Source organism: Hyposmocoma kahamanoa, unplaced genomic scaffold (genome assembly GCF_003589595.1).
Source record: "Hyposmocoma kahamanoa isolate Upper Pololo Valley unplaced genomic scaffold, ASM358959v1 224, whole genome shotgun sequence".
Classification (NCBI taxonomy): domain Eukaryota; kingdom Metazoa; phylum Arthropoda; class Insecta; order Lepidoptera; family Cosmopterigidae; genus Hyposmocoma; species Hyposmocoma kahamanoa.
Window position 1 is genome coordinate 2,804,995 of NW_020653743.1, and position 24,148 is coordinate 2,829,142.

The following is a 24,148-nucleotide window of genomic DNA, read 5'->3' on the forward strand; positions in this document are numbered from 1 at the left end:
CAATATATCATTATATTAATAAAGCATTGAACCAAAACATAAATCTAATAACATATTTTCTAAAATTACTGAAATAATATAATAACTAATAGTTAAATATACTGGTAGAGTAAAGGAAGTAAATGTTAGGCCCACATTTCCATTAATAATAATGAGAATAAATGTCTTAATACTCGAATAACTTGGATAATAATTGATTACAATATTCTTATAAATAATATTCTCAAAACACCATACAGATTCAAAAATTCAACGCGTCCCGTAGCGTGATAAATATATTTCATAATATATTTATTCTAACATAAAATGTATATTCTACGTATAATCTAAACACCAATTACTCTAACATACAACTCCTTTAAGGATAACGCAGTTATATAATATATTCTTGTAATTTGAACCAATATTATACATTGAAATATGAATCATAAAATTCTGAAATATATGAAAAAATCTTTATTGGCTTTCAGCCGACAGAGGTGTTTAGTACCCATAACAAAGTTTTTATTATCATGGAACTAAAAAAATAGTTCCCATAACAAAGTTTTATTTATTGTTATGGAACTATAAAATGACTTTCCATAACAAAGTTTTTATTGTCATAGAACTACAAGATATATTCCCATTACAAAGTTTTATTGTCATGGAACAACAAAATGCACTTTATAGTTCCACGACAATAAAAACTTTGTTATACGAACTAAATACTTCTATCAGCTTTCAGCCAATTAAGATTTTTTCTGAGTGTACCACCTTACACATTCGGCCTAGGTCCGCTGTGAAAAGCAAGTACGTATTAAAGCCAGGAAATAAAAATATAACTGCATAAATTATTGAATATTCATATATCTAAAGCATTAACCATTATGGAAGACAACAGTAACAGATAATTAACATTTCATTAAATGAAATCCACAAACATACGATCGTAATAATATTATAATCAAGATATATTTTTCTTACAACTAAAAATAACACATCTTAAAATATAGTTTAAAGTATAAACATACATGAACGCGTCGCAACGCACCCACAAAACCATTAAACTAAAACGGCATACATATAGAATTCAATATCATTTAATATATTTGAAATATAGGTGAATTCTACTAATAATATATAACTTTGGCATGATATATTTATAACCTTTGGTATATTATCTTTGGCACGTATAAAATTGGCACAAAGAAGTAATAGATATAGTTGTGTTGTGCGTGAATGATTTAGAATTTTTTTCGCCGTTCCTTCTGTTGTTTATTATTGTGTTGTTAATATTTTGCTAAAACTCTATTATAATATTATATTTGAATGAATGTAATAATACATTTGTTTTTGTATAAAATAATTTATCTGTAACAGCTCATAATTTATAGTAGCTCTATAAACATGTTTACCCCTTAGTTTTTAGAAAATTGAGCGAGTGTTTCATATATTTCTAAAATTTATTCCTTTGCATAAATATATATAATTCTGAATCTAGTGCAATATATACTTATAATAATAATATATATAGCAAAATATTAACCACAATAAGTTCATCAAATTGACACATCCGAAAACACAATGTCATTCAGAAATCTCTCATTTTCCTGAGATCTTTTAGGTCTTAAGTATTAGACTACGAGTCTAGATTTTAAGCCTTAGTGTGTTTTGCTAGTTCCTCAGCCTGCATCTTGGTGCGGAGCGTTGGTACGTCCTCTGGGATACGCACTATTGTGTTGAATTTCTGAAACAGTTTTGTTAAGTGAAGTAAAAGAATGTAGGATCAGGATAAATGTTAACAATATAAAATATGACAATGTGTATATAGAATTTCCAAAGAAATTAGATAAATCGAAACAAGAAATGGAAAAATAAAAGGTACTTACTGTAACTTATAGAAATTATGCACGTAAAGAAAGGAACACGAGTCGGTGGTGTCGATGATATGTAGAGAACGAAAAAGATGATTCACAACGAAAAAGATGATGAACATCAAGCACACTGAAAATATTACCGAAACTATAAGAAGAATAAAGAATAAAAATAAAGAAAAAAATAATGAAGAAGAAAAAAGTTACTTCCCGATTGTGCAACTAAATTTGGTTTAGAGTCAACAGCAATGATGACGATATTTAATAAATTTAAACGTAATGACGTATTTGACGTATACGTCAGATAAGGAGAAGAAAGAGCAGATACGTCTTCACGTAATAAACAAAAACCAGAATATGAATGATTGTTCAGTGAAACCAACAACATAAAGAAAATCAAAAAGTGTACAAACCTCCTGTCTCGTCCCAGGAGTGACATGCCACAAGTAAATCATATATCCAGGAATGCAGAGCATAGAAGAGAGTGCCGTAAACCAACCAAAGGCGTGTGACCACCAGGGATACTCATAGTTCATGTATTTGATTGGAGTCCATTGCACCAGGTTGAAGATGAACACGCTCTGCACAATAAAGGAAAAAACCGTTAGTGACGCACGACAAATAAATAAACAGCATATGTTCGTCCTAAATCCTATCAAAGAAAAAATAATACTTTCTAACAATGTGATTTTACTTTAGGTTCAGTTCGATTTAGATTATCATTTTAGAGATCGAATGTAATTCTATATATATATAATTTTGACCTATAGCACCTGAACATTAAATTCAGTTACTGGATTAGGTTGTAACTTAAACTTACAATACAAATAGCAGGAGTGAATCCAACCCAGCAGAACTTCCACCATATAGTTGGGTAGTAGCCAATCATTTCCTTGATGCCATCGTAGAAGCGGTTCACCCCAAAGGCCCACGAGATGGAAACACATTCGAAGAAGATCAGGAACAGTAGACAGAAACCGGAGACCGCGTAGGAATCGAGGATTTGGAACACGTACATGCCACCCTGGAATCAAATGTAGAACGATAAGTACTTTTATTAAAAGTTTAAAACCAGAAACAAAAACAATTTTTTTATGGATAAGTAACATTCGACTTTTATCTCACCAAATGGAAAGTGCTAATAAAGTCTACGATTTAAAACATATAATACCTATTTACTCTCGCCTTTAACCAACAAAAATTGTATTTAATTAATTTATGATAATATAAGTACGGCATCAATGCCTACTTAAAACACTCGATATTTTTATTAGCCACTAAATGATAATGTAACTTCTAGCTACGAAAGAAATGTTCCTAACAACTTACCTCGGATATACAAGACAAGCCCACCAGATACGAAATGAAACAAGTAATCGCAATGAAAATTTCCTTCCTCCTTCTCAACAATTTAGGCCATTCGTCAATAACAGCTGTGATGAAGCCCTCCATAGTACAGAACTGGCTGTCCAGACCGATAAGAAGAAGCATGAAGAAGAAGAGACATGACCAGAGTGGAGCGCCGGGAAGTTGGAGTACTGCTGATGGGTATGCCAGGAAAGCCAAACCAGGTCCTGGAATAGACATTTATCAAAACTATAGTTTTTTTACTGTATTATTAAGGAGTGATACGGTCCAGTTAAAATCCACCCTATAACACTAGTCTAATACTACTGGTTGCACTTCAAAAGTCTCAAGACTATGTAAAATCTCCAAATCGCATTAATCTTGCAGAATCGGTCTGTAGTTTAATAGCGATTAGTATTAATGGCGACGATATTGACTAAACTTAAGTTCTAAATCTCTTTCATCATCATCAAAGATGATATATTATGCATATATATTTTAAATATCAAACATTTCGTACTAAAGTGACTGACGCATAGTTTGCCTTTGTGCGAAATCGACATCAAGGTCAAGTAAATGTTTAAAATGGAATCATAAAAATATTACCTGATGCAGCTACTTCAGCAACGGGTCTCTGCTGTTCGTGAGCCATGAAACCAACCACGGAGAAAATGACAAACCCGGCGAACATGGATGTGCTTGAATTAACTGAACACACGATCAATGCATCTCTGAAAATAAAAATAAAATACTTGAAAAAACTGTATTTCTTGTATAAATATTTTAGATTCATTGTGCCATAATGTGTATAATAACTGGAAACTATACTCCAACATTGTTTTGTTGAAATAATTACAATAAATTGAAATGAAATTACAATGATTTACAGAGAATCACAACAACTTGCAAAATTCAAGAGTGATGGCAAAGTTAGGTTAGGTTAGCTGATTTCTGAGAATACTGTTGCTTAATATATTACAACACTACAACTTACTTGTAAACGTTATTGGTAAACTTGTTATAACTTCCCAAAGCGACCAAGGTGCCCAATCCAAGACCGTAAGAGAAGAAAATCTGTGTGACAGCGTCGATCCACACTTCTGACTCCATTAGCTTTGACATGTTTGGCATTACGTAGAATTTTATACCTTCCATGGCACCGGGTAATGTGATTCCTGTAAATTTTACATAAATACAGCATTGGATAAGCAAAAGTCAGCATTGAGGTCGCTTGGTCGCTTTTAACTCGTAGTAGGATTTTCAGACTGTACAAAACCAGTCTGGGATGACATTATTCTAACTACGTTAACCGCGAAGCAGCAGATGTAAGGAGAGCCACAGGAGTTACAGGAGACTCAAAATATTATGCTTGACAGCTGGCAATTGATTTCAGGCATATAGAATGTTTTTTTTCTGTCATAAATGTCTGTATGCGGCAGAATCACTTCCATCAGAGATATCTAACTGTTTATCAATTTGAATACAATAAAAATTAAAAATTTTGGTATACAAATGTAAATTGTTAAATGCATAAATTTAGTTTTGAGCTTAGCATTTGACTTCTCTTTCTTCTCTGAGCAAGTGCTTTCATACACAATTTAGATAACGTTCTTAATGTCTAATATTCTTACGACAAAAATAAAACTTACCAAGGGTGTCTGTCTGTCAAGTCTGTTGACCTAAAATATTCCACCCCATATAACATTATAGCTTTAAATTTACGTACCTCTAATCAAAAGCACGGTCAATAAGAAATAGGGGAACAAAGCAGTGAAGTAGACGACTTTGCCGGTCCAACGCACGCCCTTCCAGATGCAGAAGTAGCAAAGCACCCAGACCAGCAGTAAGGTGCCAGCGAGCTCCCAACGAATGTTGCCGATGTGTTCAATACCACTGGAAATCTGAAGAGCTCGGCGCCTGTTGAAGAAGGATGTTTGATGTTTTACTGCCTACTTCGATTTAAATCACCCAGCAAAATACATTCTGAAAATCCAATATGGTCAGATATCCCTATTAACATTTATGAATTACGTTAGAGTGACTTCCTTATCAAATATTCATGATTCTCCGAGTTTGATGAATACCTAATGTTTCAACGGGGTAAATGAAGTGCATTCATCGATCAGGAAATTGCGTGACTGCTCATTGAGAATAAATTTACTAAAGTTGACTCGTCGTGATCTACATTTTGGTAAAGGTAAGCGTGCTGTAACGGATATTCACAAACTGAACCCTATGGTGTTTAAGAGATAAGTTTAATAGTAGTTTATGTGACTGTTACGTAATGAAAGGCATTCAAATACTAGTGTGGGTTTATGAAACGAGCCGACAGGCGATTTACATACACTGCTTTATCTATACACACATTATAAGCTCTCTGTGATGTGTTCAGGAACCGCATGTTACGACTGGCATCTTCAAGTGATGAAAATCGTTGATCGCGTAACTGGTTCTTAATTTTTGGAAATAAATAAAAGTCAAAAAGTGGCAGGTCGGGACTGTGCGCGGGATGGCTCATAAGATCAACGTTGTTCACTTCAAAAATTCATTTGTCTGTCTGGCCGTGTGAGTACTGGCATTATTGTGGTGCAAGATGATACGGCGTTTACGGTTATTTTTATGGAGTTTGTTAATAACTTCCGGCAAACAAATAGTCGTGTCCCAAACACTATTCACGATACAACGATTCTCCAAAGCAACAGTAGTCACGCGTCCAGTTTTATATAAAAAAAGAAGCATTCGTCCGCTTAGAGACACTTTCCACGCGTGCCACTTTGGTCGGTTTCGGCTGATCTCGAAAAACTCATACGCTCGATTGCTGCTTTGTTTGGGGATCGTAACTATAAACTCATGTTTCGTCACCTGTTACTATGTCCCACACCAAATTTGATGCTCCTTCGTTGAATCTGGTAAGCATGGCATTGCACCAAGAGACGCGATCCGTTTTTTGACCCTCAGTCAAATTGTGTGGAATCCACCGAGGGCACAGCTTTTTACACCCAAATGTTTGTGTACTATTGATTATATTTGACTCATGCCTATGCCTAAAGATGCCCGAATCTCACAAGCCTGTCTGTTTTGATCATACAGCGCACAGCATCAATATTTTTGTTGTTCACAGCAGTGGATGGGCGACCATCACGAATTTCGTCACTGAGATTCACACGACCGCGTTTGAATTCTGTAAACCAGCTATAAACAGTCGTCTTGCATGGTGCTTCATCGCCAAAAGCAGTTTGAAGCCGAGCGAAGCTCCGCTGAGCTGTTAAATTACACTTAAAGTCGTAGAAATTCATACTACGAAAATTTTTATAATTACTTTTTAAATATTGTGTATGTAAGTGGCCAGTTCCGAAAACTTATGATGCGTCCTGTGTAACAAAATAGTTTATCTTTATGCTGATCGTAATTAGCGATTTTTCAACACATCATAGAAAGTTTTTGTTATGAATGTAGATAAAGAAATTTACATTTTTACACTAGCGACACAGTAAATGAAGAAATATAGTCATTTTTGTATGAAAAATAGTGACAAACAGGATATTAATACGATGTTGAACAAAAATAACTTGCTGTTTTTATCAATCGACTTCACATAATTACAAAGTACTTGTTACAGATGTAATAATATTCCTGTTGAAATTCAAAATTTGCTACTGAGATGTTTAAAACTATCAAAGCAAAAATTTACACAAAAAACCTATAATAATTATAGCTATTTATCAATTTCGGGGTGTATATGTACATATGATATTCCTAAGTTAATATATCAAATGATTCTTCTTGGAGGAATCAGCTTTGGTAATTAATATTCGTTTTTAATCATTTTGATGATTTCATGGTAATTTGCTCATTCATGGGATATTTTCAATTTGAACAAATTCGGAGATACATTTATTGTATGTATTGTTAATGCTTTCTAATTTGTGACTGTAATGACATTAGCTTTGAGCAGAGCTTAGTGAACAGATCTGCTGATTTCTTGTCAAGGAGATTTTGGTTCTACAGAAGAAACTTCTTGAATAATAATACAAGAATGTGCCAGAACACCACATCCAATTATCTGGTCTATGAATACCAGAGCAACGAATTCACTGCAGGGTCATTACGCAGAGCTAACAGACAAGAATTAGTTTAGTAAAGTTCATTTTCGAACCGGGACCACTTATCAAATGCCTACACTGCTAACCATTGAGCTACCAAGGTCAATGTGGAAATAGCTGGTGGTAAATTTAATTCAGTTGGCACAAAAACCAAACAAAGCAAAAGTGAGAATAAAAGACTTACTCCCAAAACTCCTTAACCGGATCAGAAAGCGCAGCCTTGCTGACATTCCTGCCGTTAAGCACACAGAAGGACGTCATGTTGTTGACTGAAGAGAAGCAATTGAGGTTCTTGCGGTCGTAAGGATTGACGCACGTTGCGGTGTTCCAATAGTTGTCGCATGTTCTCCAGGGGACGTCTATAGAAATGACAATAAGGACTCGATTATTTGACATAGAACAAGATATTAAACTGTATTAATAAGCCTACAGATTTTCTGACATAAAAAGTAATAAATTACACTTTGCGTATGTACCTGCTCTCATAGACATGAAGAAGTAGAAGATGGCCCACGCAAGAATGACGATGTAATAGACGTTCATCCAACATGACATCACTGCCGCCGCGTAGCCAATGCCTTGATAAATATTTCAAATATTATTTAACATACAGACACTAGGCAGATTATCTACGATTTAAAAATAGCAAATGGCCTAAGACACCTGACCCCTAGCGAACCTTTTGGTTTCGAGAGCCTTCTTACGCATTTATGCTTGAAATTTGTATTCTGTATTTAATTAAATGTACGTTCAAGATCAAATTGTTTTAAAAAATTACTTAAAACGTTATTCACTAATGATGCAATAAGCAAGTCGTGCCAAAATGAATTTTACGACTCACAGGTTAAAGCTTAAGTTTGTTTAACACTTTTCTTCACACTACATCGCATAGAAGCAAATTGTCGGTTATGGGTTCAAGTATCATATGGCATCGACTGTACACAGCAAAGAATCGACGGCTATTTTCTTTGCTATATACAGTCGACTATTGCCTTGTCGTCCAATCCAAAGAGGAATTCTAATATATGCCACGTTGCAAACGCAATGTAATAACACAAATTTAGGTAAAATCTCAAAAGTATAACAAAGTGGCCCTAACATTGCTCCCTGAGGAACGCCAATCGAATTATTCCTACAAAAACTAAGCTTCAAAATTTTATTTAATTACTCTCCATTCTCCCCGAAAGAATGATTTATAAAACCCCTTGTCTCTCGAAACCCGTTGCACTTGACAAACGGAATTATTTCCACAAAATTTGTCAAGTTTAATCACCTTTGCGAGACAACGCTTTGACAATAGTTACTGTGCCATGACCCCTGACAAAAGTTAGCGTCTATCGCGAACGAAGCAAAATTAAACAAATATAAATATACATACATTACGATCCAACTCACGTAGCTACCCAAAAAGCATTTTCCTTTTCATACGTCGAAGGTAATTTACGGAGACAAAAATATTAAAAATGGTCCTTGGTGTGTCATTTGTATCCATTGCTACGTGAGCTAAGTAACTCGTATTCAATGGAAAGCGTGCGCGATTATGAAAAATATTTATCCTGTTTTATGTTTTTCCGATTATCAGATAGTAAGCTATCTAAGTAATAAAACTTGCCCGAATTGACTAAGGTCAAGTTATTTATTTTCTTAAATTGCAATTACTTTAACTGTATTATCCACTACGTTATCTGTCAGAGGTCAGGGAACACCGGTTGTTGTATCCAAAGCCCTTTCATTTCGTACCGCAATCGCGTCTATTGTGGCATATCGCAAATTCCTTCTTGCTTTTGTCAAATTGTTTTACAGATATTTTTTGTATGTTCTTCGTTATTGGTCTGGTTTTTACTTTGAAGTCAGCCATGTTCTATTTATTTAGTTTGATTAAAACTATTTAGTTAATATCAGTCTTCAGAACAGATGCAGTTAGATCCCCATTTCCTATGCATACATAGCTACTTACATTACTACTTATACTTGACATAGTCTTTTGATATAGTCGAGTATTACTTCTTTAACTTTAATTGTTTCGGGCGGATGTCGAACAAAAACCGAAGTAGACCCCTGTTCTTTTATTATTTGTATAACAATTCGAACACAAACAAATCGAGTAATCCTCCCGCAAACATTTGTTAATACCAGAGTATACCAATTTGGAACAGAAAGTTATGGATAAAGACCGACACAAAGCCTCTGTTTAAGTAAACAGACGCGTCTATTTCTGTGCTTCAGTATTTCAAAATCCATTATCAAATTTTAATTCTTTTGAATAAGCAAATTATCCAAATTTTCACGTAAGCCATAAAATATAGTCATCATAATTATTGGAAAATGATATTGATATAAAATATTTGTTAAAAATTAGCCTTATTGAAAATGAAATTTGGGATCAAAATTAGCGTGTTTTCTTTTTCTAACAAACTAAGTTTCGGCCTCTTTATTGGTCCAATGGTCACGGGTAACTAACAAATATAAGCTAATTAACAATACGCGATTTTAGATCCAAAAAATAGCTTTAATTCCAATTTGTAACAATAGCGAAAACCTAATAACTCAACTTAATCTCAATTATTTTAACTGAAATTATTTGGAGACGTACTATTTTGTACGAAGTAAAAGAAAAAATGTACCTTTGAAAATTGGTGCTATCTTGAACACACCCAGCCCGCCAATGGTAAGCATCTGCCCCATAGCCAATTCCATGAAGAACATTGGAATACCAGCAAGAATAAGCGTAAGAAAGTAGGGGATAAGAAAAGCGCCACCGCCATTTTTGTAGCAAAGGTAGGGAAACCGCCAAACGTTGCCAAGACCAATGGCCAAGCCAATTACGGAGAGAATGAAGTCGAGTTTGCTGGACCAGGTTCCTCGTTCAGGCAGGTCCGCTTTAGTGGCCACGGTACTGAAACAAACAGTAAAACTACAGCAAATGTTTAAGTGATGTGTACTGTGTAGTTCATTATGTCTGAAATACTATTTACAACACTAGACTATTAGGCTAGTTCAAGACTATTTCAATAGTTTTTGCTTTGTTTCTTAGCCTTCCCAAATTATTCCTTTATGGTTGATGTGTTAACATTTATTTTTGTCCCTACTATTTCTACAGCAAAAGAGTACTGCTGTGATCCGAATTCAGTTTAAGGAGAACCAACGAAATCTGAATCATCGTAGACTTACGTCATCCTGCAAGCAACTTTTGCAATATTAAGGATACTTCCTAGGCACCGCTTTCCTTCGGATAGAATATTTAACTGCCTATTTCTTTAATTGATTTCGTGAAGAAGACTAAGAATTAAATAGAATATATGGGTTTTAGCCGCATTTCCCTGTCCAATCTAGCTTTATTGTGATTCCAGGTGGCAAAAGCCATATAAGAAATTGGCAACATTAACTTCCTCAAATTAAAATACCTTGTGTACTCCACTGCAACATAGAGAGTAATGATTTACATACTAAAAAAAACTAGGAAAAAAAAATACAAGGATTTTGTTGCGAACGCAACAATTTTTGTAATTTTAACATAATTTCCAAAGCAGTAACAAAACGCTGCTCGTCAAGGGCACATTACGTAGGCCTATTTTGAACCAATCGAGTAACACCACATATGTCTTTTTCATCCCTACCACATTTGTAACGAAGTTTGTACGTAACTTAAAAGGTCAAAAGGACCGTTCACTTTTAAAACTGTTCCCCTTCAGAAACTATCACTGTATCGATTTAACAGCACTACTCCTCTAACTAACCAGTCACCTATTTTAAAATATAACACAGTTAACTAAAATCGTCTTTGATTTTACGAGTCGTCGAGCTCCTGATCGTCATCTACTTTGGGTCTGGCGGCTCCAATTTTTTACTTTTTTTTTAATTTACTTACCTAGGCTTATTACTAGATCCCTGAGCACTAAGTTCGATGTCATCGGTACGCGCGTCATTCTTTGTGTCCATCTCTTTTTCTTTTCTTCGCTTTTCGGTAGTTTGTAGCTCTTCTGTTCACGTCCCTTCACTGCTCTCCTTATAGTTAAGTGAACTGTAGTAACATTTTGGAAGTACTTGGACTAGAACTGGTTGGATTTAACTGCTAGTTATCTGAAACAATACACACGAAAAAAATTATAAATAAAGAAGCATTACATCGACTCCACGAAAACTTTAATCTCGCCTTCATCCGAAAATAGAGCATCGTTTATTTGGTAAAAGAAAAGGAGAAAACGTGGAGGAGGAGGACACACGTAGGAAATAAAACAATTTTTTCGCCGATCTAAATCACGTATATTTCTTTTTTAATTTTGGTCATCTAATCTGGATCCTGCGAGAGGCCATTGAAATTAAAAAAACATTACTTAAATGATAATTGAAATTAAACAACGACTTAATTTCAACAGGGAAGATGGTTTCTGCGTACCTCCAGGTTGGTATCCAACGTTTCCTCTGATGAAAAATCCCAAGCAGACATAAGACTGCACTACTAATAATTAACATGTTTTAATTTATTCTAATTTCCTTTATTAATTTAATAGAACATATTAACGTAAACTAGACTCTTTGAAATTTGAAAATAAGGTATTTAATTAATAACTTTTGTAACTATAGAGAAAAGTAAGATGGTTTACATTAATATTAGACATAACTGGTTGATGACTTTACCATCTCAGCCAGACGTGGCCATGGGACCTGTGAAGAGTCCAAAATGTTGGTATGTTTGAAAAAACAAATATATGCGATTTAGATTCGAAATCGTTTCATTTCCCATGTATAACATCGCACAAACCTAAGAACTCGAGGACACATTTAAATACAGATCAGATAAAAGTGAAGAAGATTGCGGAGTTATACAGCGAAGTATTACAGCATAAATACTTTAAGTAATCCGGACAAGAGCAAAGTTCTTAAAAAACAATAATGACGTAAGCTATGATGGTTAGGATGAATAAATGTACTTGCTACAAAGGACAAGTTAAATGAAGACCATAACTTATTGAAGTATTATATCAATAGCATTTGTCTAAGAAGAGTTAATAAATCAAGCCAAAGGCAACTACGCCGACTTAATGCGGGTAGAGGTTTTGATTTGATTTTTACAAATCTTCCGAATTTTTAAACCAATAAAGCAAATTGGAAGCCAGTTGAATACAAAAAAAATTGACACTTGCTTGTTGTTTCTTATGTAACAACCAATTTCGTTAGCTACCAACCGCAAGGAAAAAGCTGGTATTAATTTAAGAATCGTGACGTTTCTCGGAAAATATCAGAGATAATTCAGTTGAAGAAAGTCGAAGGGGCATGAGACGTCCGACATCTTGGTCAGATGTGTTTTTTATAACAATGACCTATTTGTGTATGTATTCTTAACATGATATAAGAATATTGCGGAAAGGTTTTGGTTAGTCCAGTGGTTATATAAATGTTATATACTACTCATTGAGTAATAATTAAAACAGGACACTACGACAGCTTACAGTTAGTGTCATAATCGTTAGCAATAAAGATTGTTTATAAGAAATTAGTTATCAAGGTCTAGTAGTGGCGAAGGATGGATATTTAAAGAAGGTAAGCTCACGTGCAACACACACTACAATGCAAAACATTTCTCGTTCAAGGCTAGGTTAAATTTCACTTGATCATCGTCATCAATGGAGCATGAGTCACCTTTAAAAAGGAGAAGGTTTAGGCCATTTACAACCCAGATCTAATGTGAAGAGTCGCTAAATATATAGAGATTCTCATGTAAAAACATTGACTTACAATTATATGGACGTCGGATCCGCGCTAAAAAGTGTCCGCACTTGTAAAGCGCTAAAATCGTATACAGAGCGCCAAACTCCGCTTTAGTCTTCATTTGTTCGACTGACAGCGCGATACTGCGATGACATTACAATTTCAATTTCGAATAGGTTGACTTGGGACATTTTTTTCGTGGTTTTTGTATTAGACCCGTCGTCCATTTATTCGTAAGTCAATGTGTAAAAATCAATGATTTTTTTTATGATATCAAGTAACGGAACGAGTCGTCCATAATAGTTGCTGTGCCACCCAGAGCTTTAAATCACAACGATCTGAGAGGTACTACCACTGCGGCCTTCACCCTGAGACATAAGTTGACAAGGCCCATGTGCCTGTAGTTTTACCAGCACTCTTACCCTTCAAAACCGAAACACAGTAACGCACACATTACTGCTTGACAGCAGAAATAAGTAAGGTGGCAGTACTGCCCTAGACAAATTTCTTTCACAAGGAGTTTTACTGTTTAAGGATGCATATTACGATTCGATGTTTCTGAAGATCGATTCAAGTGTATACGATCTAGCGATTTTTTGTATCGATTCAACATTAAGACGAATCGAATCGTCTAGATTACAGGTTCACAAACTTCTTGGTTCACAGACTACTTAGGCAAGATAAAAATGTCAACGTCCACCACCACAAAACATAATTGAGAACACGTATTTATATTATTGATTTAATAATATAAAAAATCACATAAAAAAATATTTAAAAAATTATGTGTAGTTTATCATTATCATTATTTCAGTCAAAAAACGACCACTGCTGAAAGTAGGCCTCCTCCAAAGAATGCCACAACTATCTGTCCTGCGCCGCTTGCATCCAGCAGATTCCCCCAGCCTTCACCAGATTATCAGTCCACCTTGTGGGTGGTCTACCCACGCCGCGTCTATCGGTACGCGGTCGCCATTTAAGAACTCTTCGGTCCCATTGTCTTGCGAGCATTGCCACTTAAGTTTTGCAATTTTTAGGGCTATGTCGGTTACTTTGGTTGCCTTTCGGATATCCTCATTACTGATTCGAACTGGCTACGAAACCCCGAGCATAGTCCTTTCCATTGCCCTTTGAGTGACCTTGAACCTTCTTATGAGGCCCATAGTGTGTGTTCAACTTTGAACATCATGTATTCAACAATGAAACGCATAATCGTAATATACATTTAAACTGTCATAAAAAATGGCCTCATCATCAGGCAACAAGTGCAACATAGTAACATAATTAACTACTTAACAAAAATAGCTTCGTCAGCAACCAACACACATAGCACACTAAAAAAATCTATAGTAATTTATTAGTCATAAAAATTGTATAAATAGTAATAAGAATTGTTAATATACTCAGTTATACACTACCATCGGATTTTACTTCATCAAACTCATCATCCTGCTTAGTACTACTAAGCCTACCCGCTACTCCTCTCACTGTGACCAAGACAAACTTAGCCGTCAGTAGATTGGTCTTGTGACTGTGCTTGACCGGCAGTGAGAATACCATTCCGGTACACATTACACGACGTGTACTTCCTTATCTCCTTCCAACCTTCCGTTTGTCACCTTAGGTCTGTTGGTGACAAATTTCCTATCTTGTATATATATTTCTCCGTCTATATATTTATGGTTAGGTTAGGCTACACACCGTTATGTTGTAGGGCTACATTATAGGTTTCACCGTTAGGGTTAATAGGATTGTTTATATTTTTTATCTCAACCTTACTGTAATTTCATTCACAGCAGGCGGTTGGTATTTGCTGTATACAACACCACACACTACATTGACAGACAAGCACTACCACCACATCAATACCTAACCGCACGTTGTTCAGTGAGCGACCACGTCTCGGTGCTTTAATTAAGTCATCACTGGCAATACACGTTGGTCGAAGACTTTTGTCTTGTGTAGTTTATAATAGGTACTTAATCCATTTTTTTTTTTCAAATGCGATAGCATCCCCTTAACAGCATCAATATCCCCCAATTGCTTCTGAGGCCCCAACCGCACTTAGGACTCTTCATCGCCGACTACGTGTCGTATTCATCATTTAAACAAAACAGTCTCTCTGAACCTCGACTGAATCGTAAAGTTAATCCTACTTTATATTGGTCTGCAAGAAAAGTAGTTTGTCAACACTGCCCGCTTTGTCATAACTGACGCATTTGCAGTTCGGTAACTTTCGAGATATTGGTACCTAAAGTTTTTTTAACGGTAAAACATGCAAATTTAGTTGATTATGTTTAACAATAAAACTGAAACTAAATAAGATAAAAAAACTGATTAGAGGGGGTTGTAGATCACGTTTCACTGATCTCAGATAAAGTTATTTACACAATGTCGCAAAAAATGTCGATTACGTTAATTATGATAAAGAGGGCAGAACGTCGGAGGACAATAAGTCTGCAATACGTAGCGATTGTCGCTATTTCTGTGCCATGAACGTCCCTTTTCACTGGTTAATATCACTCTTAATGACAGTCGTACCGACTGAAGCCGAAAAGGCGGTCAATATTATTATTGAGATCGATTGAAAAGCTTATGATCCATTACGATCCAAAAAATCGATTAAAAACATCATGCATCCCTACTACTGCTACTAAGATTTGACCTCCATCTCACTTGATGGAAAGTGATGTTGAGGTCGACGATGGAACATGCACACCTAAATAATGCTTATTCACTCTCGCCTTGAAAACGTCCAAGCTACTCGTATAACGTTCAGGGAACAAGTTTGCAGGCAGGGAATTCCACTCCATAGCCGTTCGCCATATAAATGCGGAAGCGTAACGCTTCGTGCGAATCTTTAGAATATCCACAACATAGGGGTGGAAGCCAAGCCTACGCGTAGTCCCCCGATGATGGAAAAAGGGAAGTGGTTATAAATTTTAACCAAGCAAGATACAAAGGTTTTTACAACATAAATGGATTGTTGAATTTTTATAAATTACATACCAATAGCTGTTGTGATAATATACGTTATCCCTATGGTTATAAATAATAATGTAGGTAATCTCAAGGAACTTTAGTTAACGTTGGCACCCACACAGATCTCAACTCATTTATCAGCGAAACCGACGGACCCACTTCTTCATTGTTCTGTAATGACTCTTTATTCACAAGCATGCGGTTAGTGGAATCAAAATCTGTATTTATTTTTTGTTTCTTTTTGGAGGTATATAAAAATTTGTGACCTTAAAATTTTATGATGTACAGGACGTAATCACAGACATTACCTAATGAATAAATTGACATCAATTTTTTTTATAAATACAAGTACATAATATCGAAAATATTGACATTAATCGCTCCCATTATATTTAATATGACATTCGTAGAGAGGCTTTAGTTTCAAACAACTGCTTTGAATACAACATTTTGTACATACTTACTGGAAAATAAACATAATTTAGTTTTTATTTAATTAAAAGATAGTTTTATTGCTTTATGTATAGCAGTTTTGTTGTCTATAAACATAAAAGTCGTCTGAGCACACTTAACGAATACACCTAGTTCATATTTTTAAAGTCATGACAACTACTGCATTATTATTTCCAACTTTGGATTTCAGGTAAAGGAAACAAAAGAATGGTACAAAAGAATTTTAAACCAGAAAATTGAACAATAAAACAATTAAGAATATTAACAGCAGAGTACTGACTAAATTAATTACTGTGGTAAAGGCTTCCCATGTTCTAGTTGTCTAGTCACTAACCTAGTTGGCGATGAAGTCCATGCTTATCAAGGGTATTTATATTAAATTATCATGAACAACGGAACCACACCAGTAACATAAAAAGTGGAGAGGAACAAGGTGATCCAGGAGAGAGAGAAGTACATAAGGCCCCATCCTTACAGGCTCCTATAAAAGAAGGATGGACAGGCTCCTATAAAAGAAGGATGGACAGGCTCCTAAGAAAGAAGGATATGTAAAAGCAACGCCTTTAAATGAAAAGAACTGGAACTGTTGTGGTGAAGCACACAGAAGATGTAAAAAGTTCATAGAAATTGCTGCAGAATTTATCACTAGGCAGGAAACTCCTGTCTGATGATAGGTACATTCCTTAGTAATTTCAACATTGGTATTGGCATGGTGACTGTGAATTCGAGATCACCAATCTCACCTGATGATGTCGTCAAGGTTGGTATCGAGACAATCCAGCAGCAGCATCCAGATGACCTACCTAACGTATACGAAGCCCTAGACCAATCCAATAACCAATTTATTGTTAACAACAGCAGATATTCTCAAAAAATAAAGACAAAAACAAAATGGAAACGCAACACAAGCATTAAACCTGGTTTCGTGATATGTATATGTAAACACTCGTAACATTGCATTTTCGAAGTGTGCCATAAAAGCCGCAAGTTACGTGCACGACATAAGCATTTGATCCCTTGGAGTTTATTACCTTCCGAATGGTATTGCTTTTTGTCTTTACGGAAGATGCTGAATATTATAAGAAGTATTTTTTTATGATATTTATACCAGCACATAATCAAATTTGTAACCTGATATTTTAAAAACTTTCGATACAAATCCGTGTACTTCGGCAAGTCAATAAAGTCACTAATTTTAAGCTAACGACTCGTCGCGATACGATAGGTATTTCCATAATATACCAAATTTCAAGTTGAATGGACGAGTGTCCACATAAATCGGGTATATTTTCCTCATTTTTAATTAAAAATATAAGTGCGCATTTGACCTCCATTACACCTGATGGAAAGTGACGATGAAGTCGACGATGTAGCATGCACACCTAAATAATGCATATTCTCTCTCGCCTTGAAAAGGTCCAAGTTATAGCGTTCGGAGAATAAACCCACAGACAGGAAATTCCACTCCCTAGCCGCTCGTCATATAAAAGTGAAAGCGAAACACTACGTGCGAACCCTGAGAATATTCACAACATAAGGGTGGAACCCCAGTCCACGTCTAGTCCTCCGATGATGAAAAGGGGAAGGCGGAATCAAAGCATGCAATTCCATCGCACTCTCTCAGTGATAATATCCTGTACAATACCGATAAGCAGGCAACTTTACGAAGGTATTCAAGGCTCTGCAGCTTCGCCTGTACTGAATCCGACTCACTTATAAGCCTCTTGGCACGCTTGTCGATTGAATCCAAGGTGGTCAGTTGGTATTTAGCAGAGCCATCCCATATTTCAAACAAACCAACGTTTCGGGCACTTTACAGGTCACATGATCACGGGTGACTATGTCAGGTCAGGTCAGTTAACAGTGACCACAGAACCTGTAAAAGGCCTGAAACGTTGGTTATTTAAAAAAACAAATATACGCGATTAAGATCCGAAAAAAATAGTTTCTTTTCCTCTATGTCACAATCGCGAAAACCTAAAAACTCGATAAAATAAATACTCATTTTATAACTGACATCTTTATATTAACAGACTGAAAAGCGAATGATCTTTAAACAGCTCAAACATAGCTAAAAACTATACCGATTAAATTAGCCTCCAAATAAAACGTAGCTAGGATACAACAAACAGACATACAGATATAGTTGGCGAAATATTATTTGCACCGATAGCTTCATCTTTAGGATACAATAGAACAAAAGAGTGAGCCATGTCGGTAACGCACTTGCCTTCTGTATAGTGCAAACCATTATTTTAAACACTTCTATGCATTGGCACTTAACTCTAAACTTGGTCACTTTTATGCAGAACTAAGTTTGTCGAATTGGTAAGAAAAGAGTCGGCAGTCGATATTTTACGGAGTACTTAGTAAGCGACCTGATGAGTAAAAAAATAATTCAAGACTAGAATTGAGAAAAAGCATTTAGCGCAACCATAATAGGTATGTACGATGGATCAAGATCATTGAGTTTTATTGCCCTATTGTAAAAGAAAGGAAAAGCCGTTCCAAGTTCCAATTTCGACACATCCGTAGAACAAAGGTCTATGTGCAAGGCTACTTATTCTCGGGACATAGTACATTTCGTTCGTTCTTCTTCGCTGTTGTTCAATTTTATAATTTCCGGAACGAAACAAGATATATAAATTCTCAAAACACCTGTACGTAGGCCTTAGTTTGAACAATGAAATTATTCTGTAACGTACTTATTCTCTTTTCGCTATATAATAACATCGGACTCTGTTCTTCGGATGAGTCGATTTGTTCAACTATACATAGAAGGTTTTTAAGTTATAACTCCTCTCTTTTTATATCGGAGTTTAAAAATGGAACATATAATTGAAATCAATTTTAATATCGCAAATGCATTGCCAATTGTGGGACGCAGGATCCGTATATTTCTGTGATTGCGCCAGATCTTCTTATAGTTAAGCACACCAATGTTGCTTAGAAACAGCGAGCGCGACAATACTTCTCTGGAGAGGATATCTTTAAGGGATATTTGCACGAGCAGTACCAGGTACTACACGATCAAATATCCCTAGCACTTAGTATCTATAAATGTAACTAACGAAATTGGGAAAATAATATAAATTCGAAGGCTCATATTTTATGTTCTACGTTTGGAATTATAAAATAAAAAAAATGAGAAAAGCGAAATTTAAAATGATTTCACAACAGGGTAAAAAAAGTTTTTAATGGCTCCATCGTTTTCGTTCAGTAACTTCAACTTGTGACAGGAGTCAACGTCAAATGTGGAAACAACGGAAAAATATCCAGAATAAGATTTTTATTATATTATTATCATTGACTTACAATTATATCGACGTCGGGTCCGCGCTAAAAAGTGTCCGCACTTGTAAGGCGCTAAAATCGTATACAGAGCGCGACACTCCGCTTTAGTCTTCATTTGTTCGACTGACAGCGCGATACTGCGATGACATTACAATTTAAATTTCGAATAGGTTGACTTGGGACATTTTTTTCGTGGTTTTTATATTAGACCCGTCGTCCATTTATTTGTAAGTCAATGATTATTATACATATTTTTCAAAATGGAATTTTGCCAGGACCCAACACTAGGCACGAGTCTCCTCCTGGTATACGATTATATGACATATCGCACCCTTATTCTAATAAGGCCACAACTACAAAATGACAGTTTTCAGACTTGGAGAGAGATTTAAAGATTGTGACGACGACGATTCTGAGATCAAATTAGTGAATATTTTTTTGCTTTTATCACATGAAAATTATGTATATAACATATCATATGCGAGGACCACTTCAATCCGTACCCATGATTGTAATAAAGCCATATATATCTATAAAATGACATTTTTCGTGGTGAGATTTAAAGATCTCTTTACTTAAATAGGAGACAAAGATCGAACACACAGAAAAACTTTCGTCGGCCCGGTTTGACTTGAACCAACTAACTAACCTAACCATCTAAGCCACTGGTCCAGTTACAGTTATAAATCTTTGTGATGACTGTCGGCATTCTTTGCCACTAGTGACATCTAGTAAGAGGTTTTTGAATAACCTTCTCACCGCAGCCGATACCTTTAGAGGTATCACAATTGACACAAATGTGTGTGACTGAGTGTCGAGCAGTCAACAGCCCCTGAGGATGCCTCGTGGAAAGGCGAAACACGTGTCGGGTATATTTTTGGTGGTGGTTTGTGACTGTAGTTGCGCTTGTGTTATTTATTTTATAAATTTTATGCGGAGAGAGGGTGGTATAACTAACTGCATGAAAAAATAATTCAACAAAAGCGCAGCTATTTTGCACGATTTAACCTTTACTGGGTTCGCGGAGAAGCAAATTAAATTACTTCCATTTTTATAAAATTTTACATAATAAATAATAAAACACTTTATGTAGTTTTTTTATTATTTTTGTAACACACGGCTTTATTAAACCTAGGGTAAGATATACTATTCTCAAATAAGAATTTTCTATTTTCCAAATTCTTAATCGATTGCGTTCATAAGTTCGTTTTCCTAGTAAATTGTTTATAGGTTCCAACAGATATCTAAGGGTACTGTTAAATTTTCTTGCAATTGTTATACAAATTGCAGACTTAATAGAATAACGACCCCCTCGTTCGCGTTATAATCGCCAGATCGATTTGAACTATGCACTTATTCTATTAACTGGCTGGCTCATTTGACCTAGTAGGTACATTGTCCTGTGTCAGAGCTCTACTTGTACAAAATACTGGTCTCAGAGTATACCTAAGATATCTTAACTATTTCTAAACCTCGAAACTGCTGTGTTAGAAGGTAAGTTTATATGTATAACTAGTGATAATTTAAGATTCGATTTTCGGGCTGCACCACAAACTCATTTAGTGCAGTTTAGTAAAATTTAAGAAAAACCTGACAAAACTTACGAAATCAAAGTATTTTTCGGATCTAAATGGCGTATATGTTTGTTCAAACAGTCCCATGCCCACGGCTGACTGAGATGATACAGTTATCAGCCCGTTGTGTCTAATATTAATGCAAACCACCCCATTTTTCACTACACTAATTAAATTAACTAATTAAATACCTTATTTTCAAATTTTTCAAGATCGCAATTTACGCTACAACGTAATACAAAAAAATTTACAATATGAAATTTAATTTATTATTAATTAATAATGGTAATTAGAATAAATTAAAACATACTCATTATTAGTACTGCAGTCTTATGTCTGGTTGGGGTTTTTCATCAGAGGAAATATTGGATCCTGAATGGTCGTACGGAGAAATTATCTTCCCTGTTGAAATTACGACGTATTTTTTTAATTTCAATGGCCTCTCACAGGATCTAGATCTGCCCTAGGTAGGTATCGCAAATTAAAAACAAATATACGTGATTTATATTCGTAGTTATCCGCTCACGCGATACATGCAGCCGTATACGCATACCACACCTAGAGGTGCCGGTGATGATTTTATACCGATTTATCGGATATGGAAGTTATAACAGGTAAAAGAACTAATATTAATTGCTATTTCGGTAACTACTCTAGCAAAACATAAAGTTTTTAATGCCTGTGTCTGTCATTTAAAAAAAATAAACAACTTCAAAAATACGTCACGACAATCGTGTGTGTTATTGTTTGGGCTGGTGATTTCGGTGTTTATTTATTGAAAACATACCGTAAGTAGCGTTTTTTAAGTTTACCCTGAATATAAATGTTTATAAACTATACTTTAAGGAGTAATTTCATGGTAAACGTTAGAACCACTCAAACGGAATATTATCATATTTATCCAAGTACACCAAAAATGTCATTAGTGCTTTTTAAGTGCAGGATTTGCGGTGTATTATTGTATTTTATTTGAGATGTTATTGTTGGTAGTACGGAGGGTATTTATTTAGCAATGCACAATAATAATTTTTATTTCTAAAAACTTGTATTTAAACTGAATTCTTTTCTAATTTGCGAAACCAAATAGCCGCCATTTTGCGGTAGGAGGAGCGCATCGCGTGTGCGGTTACATAAGTTATTGATTAAATACCTTATTATAATTTTCCAAATAACTTTTCAATATACGTCACATAATGTTAACAATATGATTTTTGTTTAATTAAATTAATTTTGTTATTGCTTGATAATAGAAATTAGAAATAAATTAAATTTAAATTAAATTATAATATAAATAATAAATATTAGACAACATCACAAACGTTGCTCTGATTCCAAAGTAAGTAGCAAGAGCACTTGTGTTATGAAAAATCGGAAACAATAACGGTACCACAAACACCCAGACAATATAGAAAAGTTAATTTTTCTACACTGACCCGGCCGGGGATCGATCCCAGGACCTCAGAAATGGAGACACCATGAAAACCGGTGTAAAGCTATTGACAAACGTAGTTATTAATTGCTACTGCAGTCATAATGTCCGCTTGGAATGTTTCATCAAAGGAAACACTGAATCCCAAACTGTTGGTACAGGGAAACTGTTCCCTGTTGAAATTATGATTTTTTTTTTATTTCAATGGCCTCTCGCAACGTGCTGGGTATGTAACAGACTTTTTTGAAAGGATTTATCGAACTTGATAAAATGTAGAAATTGATAAAACTAGCGAGAAATTTTATAGAACAGTCGCTAATTTGGCCTGCGCGATAAACTATAATATTAAAACTTACAAAGGACTACAATTAAAATCTCAGTCACTACATGAAGCTAGTAAATAATTTACACTATATAAGTACAATAATTTACAATGCGCAAAAAATGAGCAAATTTGCTGTAGTATGAAAAAAATGTATCGCAAGTGACGGTTGGAAATATAACAGTGGCACTTCACATGGTATGGCGTACACTCATAGGCCCGCATTAGGGAAACCCTATGTAGCGGGTGCCATGGACACACATATAGACAACCACAGTCTTAGAGTGACGGGCGCAGTGGCTGTGCTCCTCAGATCTTGTGATTTAAAGCCGTGAGTGGCACTGCAACTGTTATGGACAGGCGCGCTTACCACTATTACTTGTTCATCCCGTCACTTGGTATGATAAAAAAGTATCAAATTAGCAAAAGAAGTTTCAGGGAATTCAAAAAGACAGTTGTAAACTAGTTGCGTAGGGCGGAGGAAATTTGCAAAAGTTTCCCAACGATGCAACTAATTTTGAAAGAGAATTTATATAAGTACGTGAAAAGTGACGTGTAGAAAATAACACTCACAACACGTGCAATCCATACAGCATCACCCACAGCGACACTTGCATCAAAAATCACCGCAACACTACACTAAACACTGTCATCAACAACATTATTCATAAAAAATAACAAAAATCACTAAAAAAGAAAATTCGCGCGCGTACCCGAAAGCAGGTTTTTCTAAAAAAAAGCAACGTGCGCCTAACCGAACGGTTCCGTAGCTGTCAAAAACAAAATGGCGGCGAGGCGGGCGACCTCATGCTTTGGCGCAAATGCTAGGAATGGCAGCATTGCGTATCGCGCGCGCCAACAGGATGGGTACCAGTGCAACTGTCAAATGTAGAAAGAATTTATGAGCCTCGTCGACATTTTCCCCCACCGGAAGATGGGAACGGTGGGATGACATCGCGTTTGATATGTCACTGTTCAATTTGTAGATTGTACAAGCGATCGCCTTTTTTGCTATTTTTAGAGCTTGTTTCATAGTAACATTTGCAAAGAATACATCGAGTAGTAGATTCTTTAAAACATTG

General features: G+C 35.4%; 1 protein-coding gene across 1 annotated transcript; it reads right to left on the minus strand.

Moving 5' to 3' along the window:
- Window positions 1–781: 781 nt before the first annotated feature.
- On the minus strand, window positions 782–23,880 carry LOC113228121 (sodium- and chloride-dependent GABA transporter 1). Its single transcript, XM_026461295.1, has 12 exons — window positions 23,640–23,880; window positions 11,172–11,383; window positions 9,928–10,199; window positions 7,780–7,881; window positions 7,488–7,662; window positions 4,927–5,117; window positions 4,195–4,375; window positions 3,807–3,931; window positions 3,183–3,427; window positions 2,674–2,877; window positions 2,267–2,434; window positions 782–1,726 (listed from the first exon to the last, which is right to left on the minus strand). The coding sequence occupies exons 2-12, from the start codon at window positions 11,240–11,242 to the stop codon at window positions 1,634–1,636; spliced, it is 1,827 nt and encodes a 608-aa protein (XP_026317080.1). The 5' UTR covers window positions 11,243–11,383; window positions 23,640–23,880; the 3' UTR covers window positions 782–1,633.
- Between the last annotated feature and the right edge of the window lie 268 nt (window positions 23,881–24,148).

Excerpts from the sequence above, each read along its gene's own strand:
- LOC113228121 (XM_026461295.1), bottom strand. The coding sequence starts at position 11,242 with ATGGACACAAAGAATGACGCGCGTACCGATGACATCGAACTTAGTGCT. Across the intron at positions 4,376-4,926 it reads GACCGTGCTTTTGATTAGAG|GAATCACATTACCCGGTGCC; the intron begins GTACGTAAATTT and ends TAAAATTTACAG. Across the intron at positions 2,435-2,673 it reads TCACTCCTGCTATTTGTATT|AGCGTGTTCATCTTCAACCT; the intron begins GTAAGTTTAAGT and ends TTTATTGTGCAG.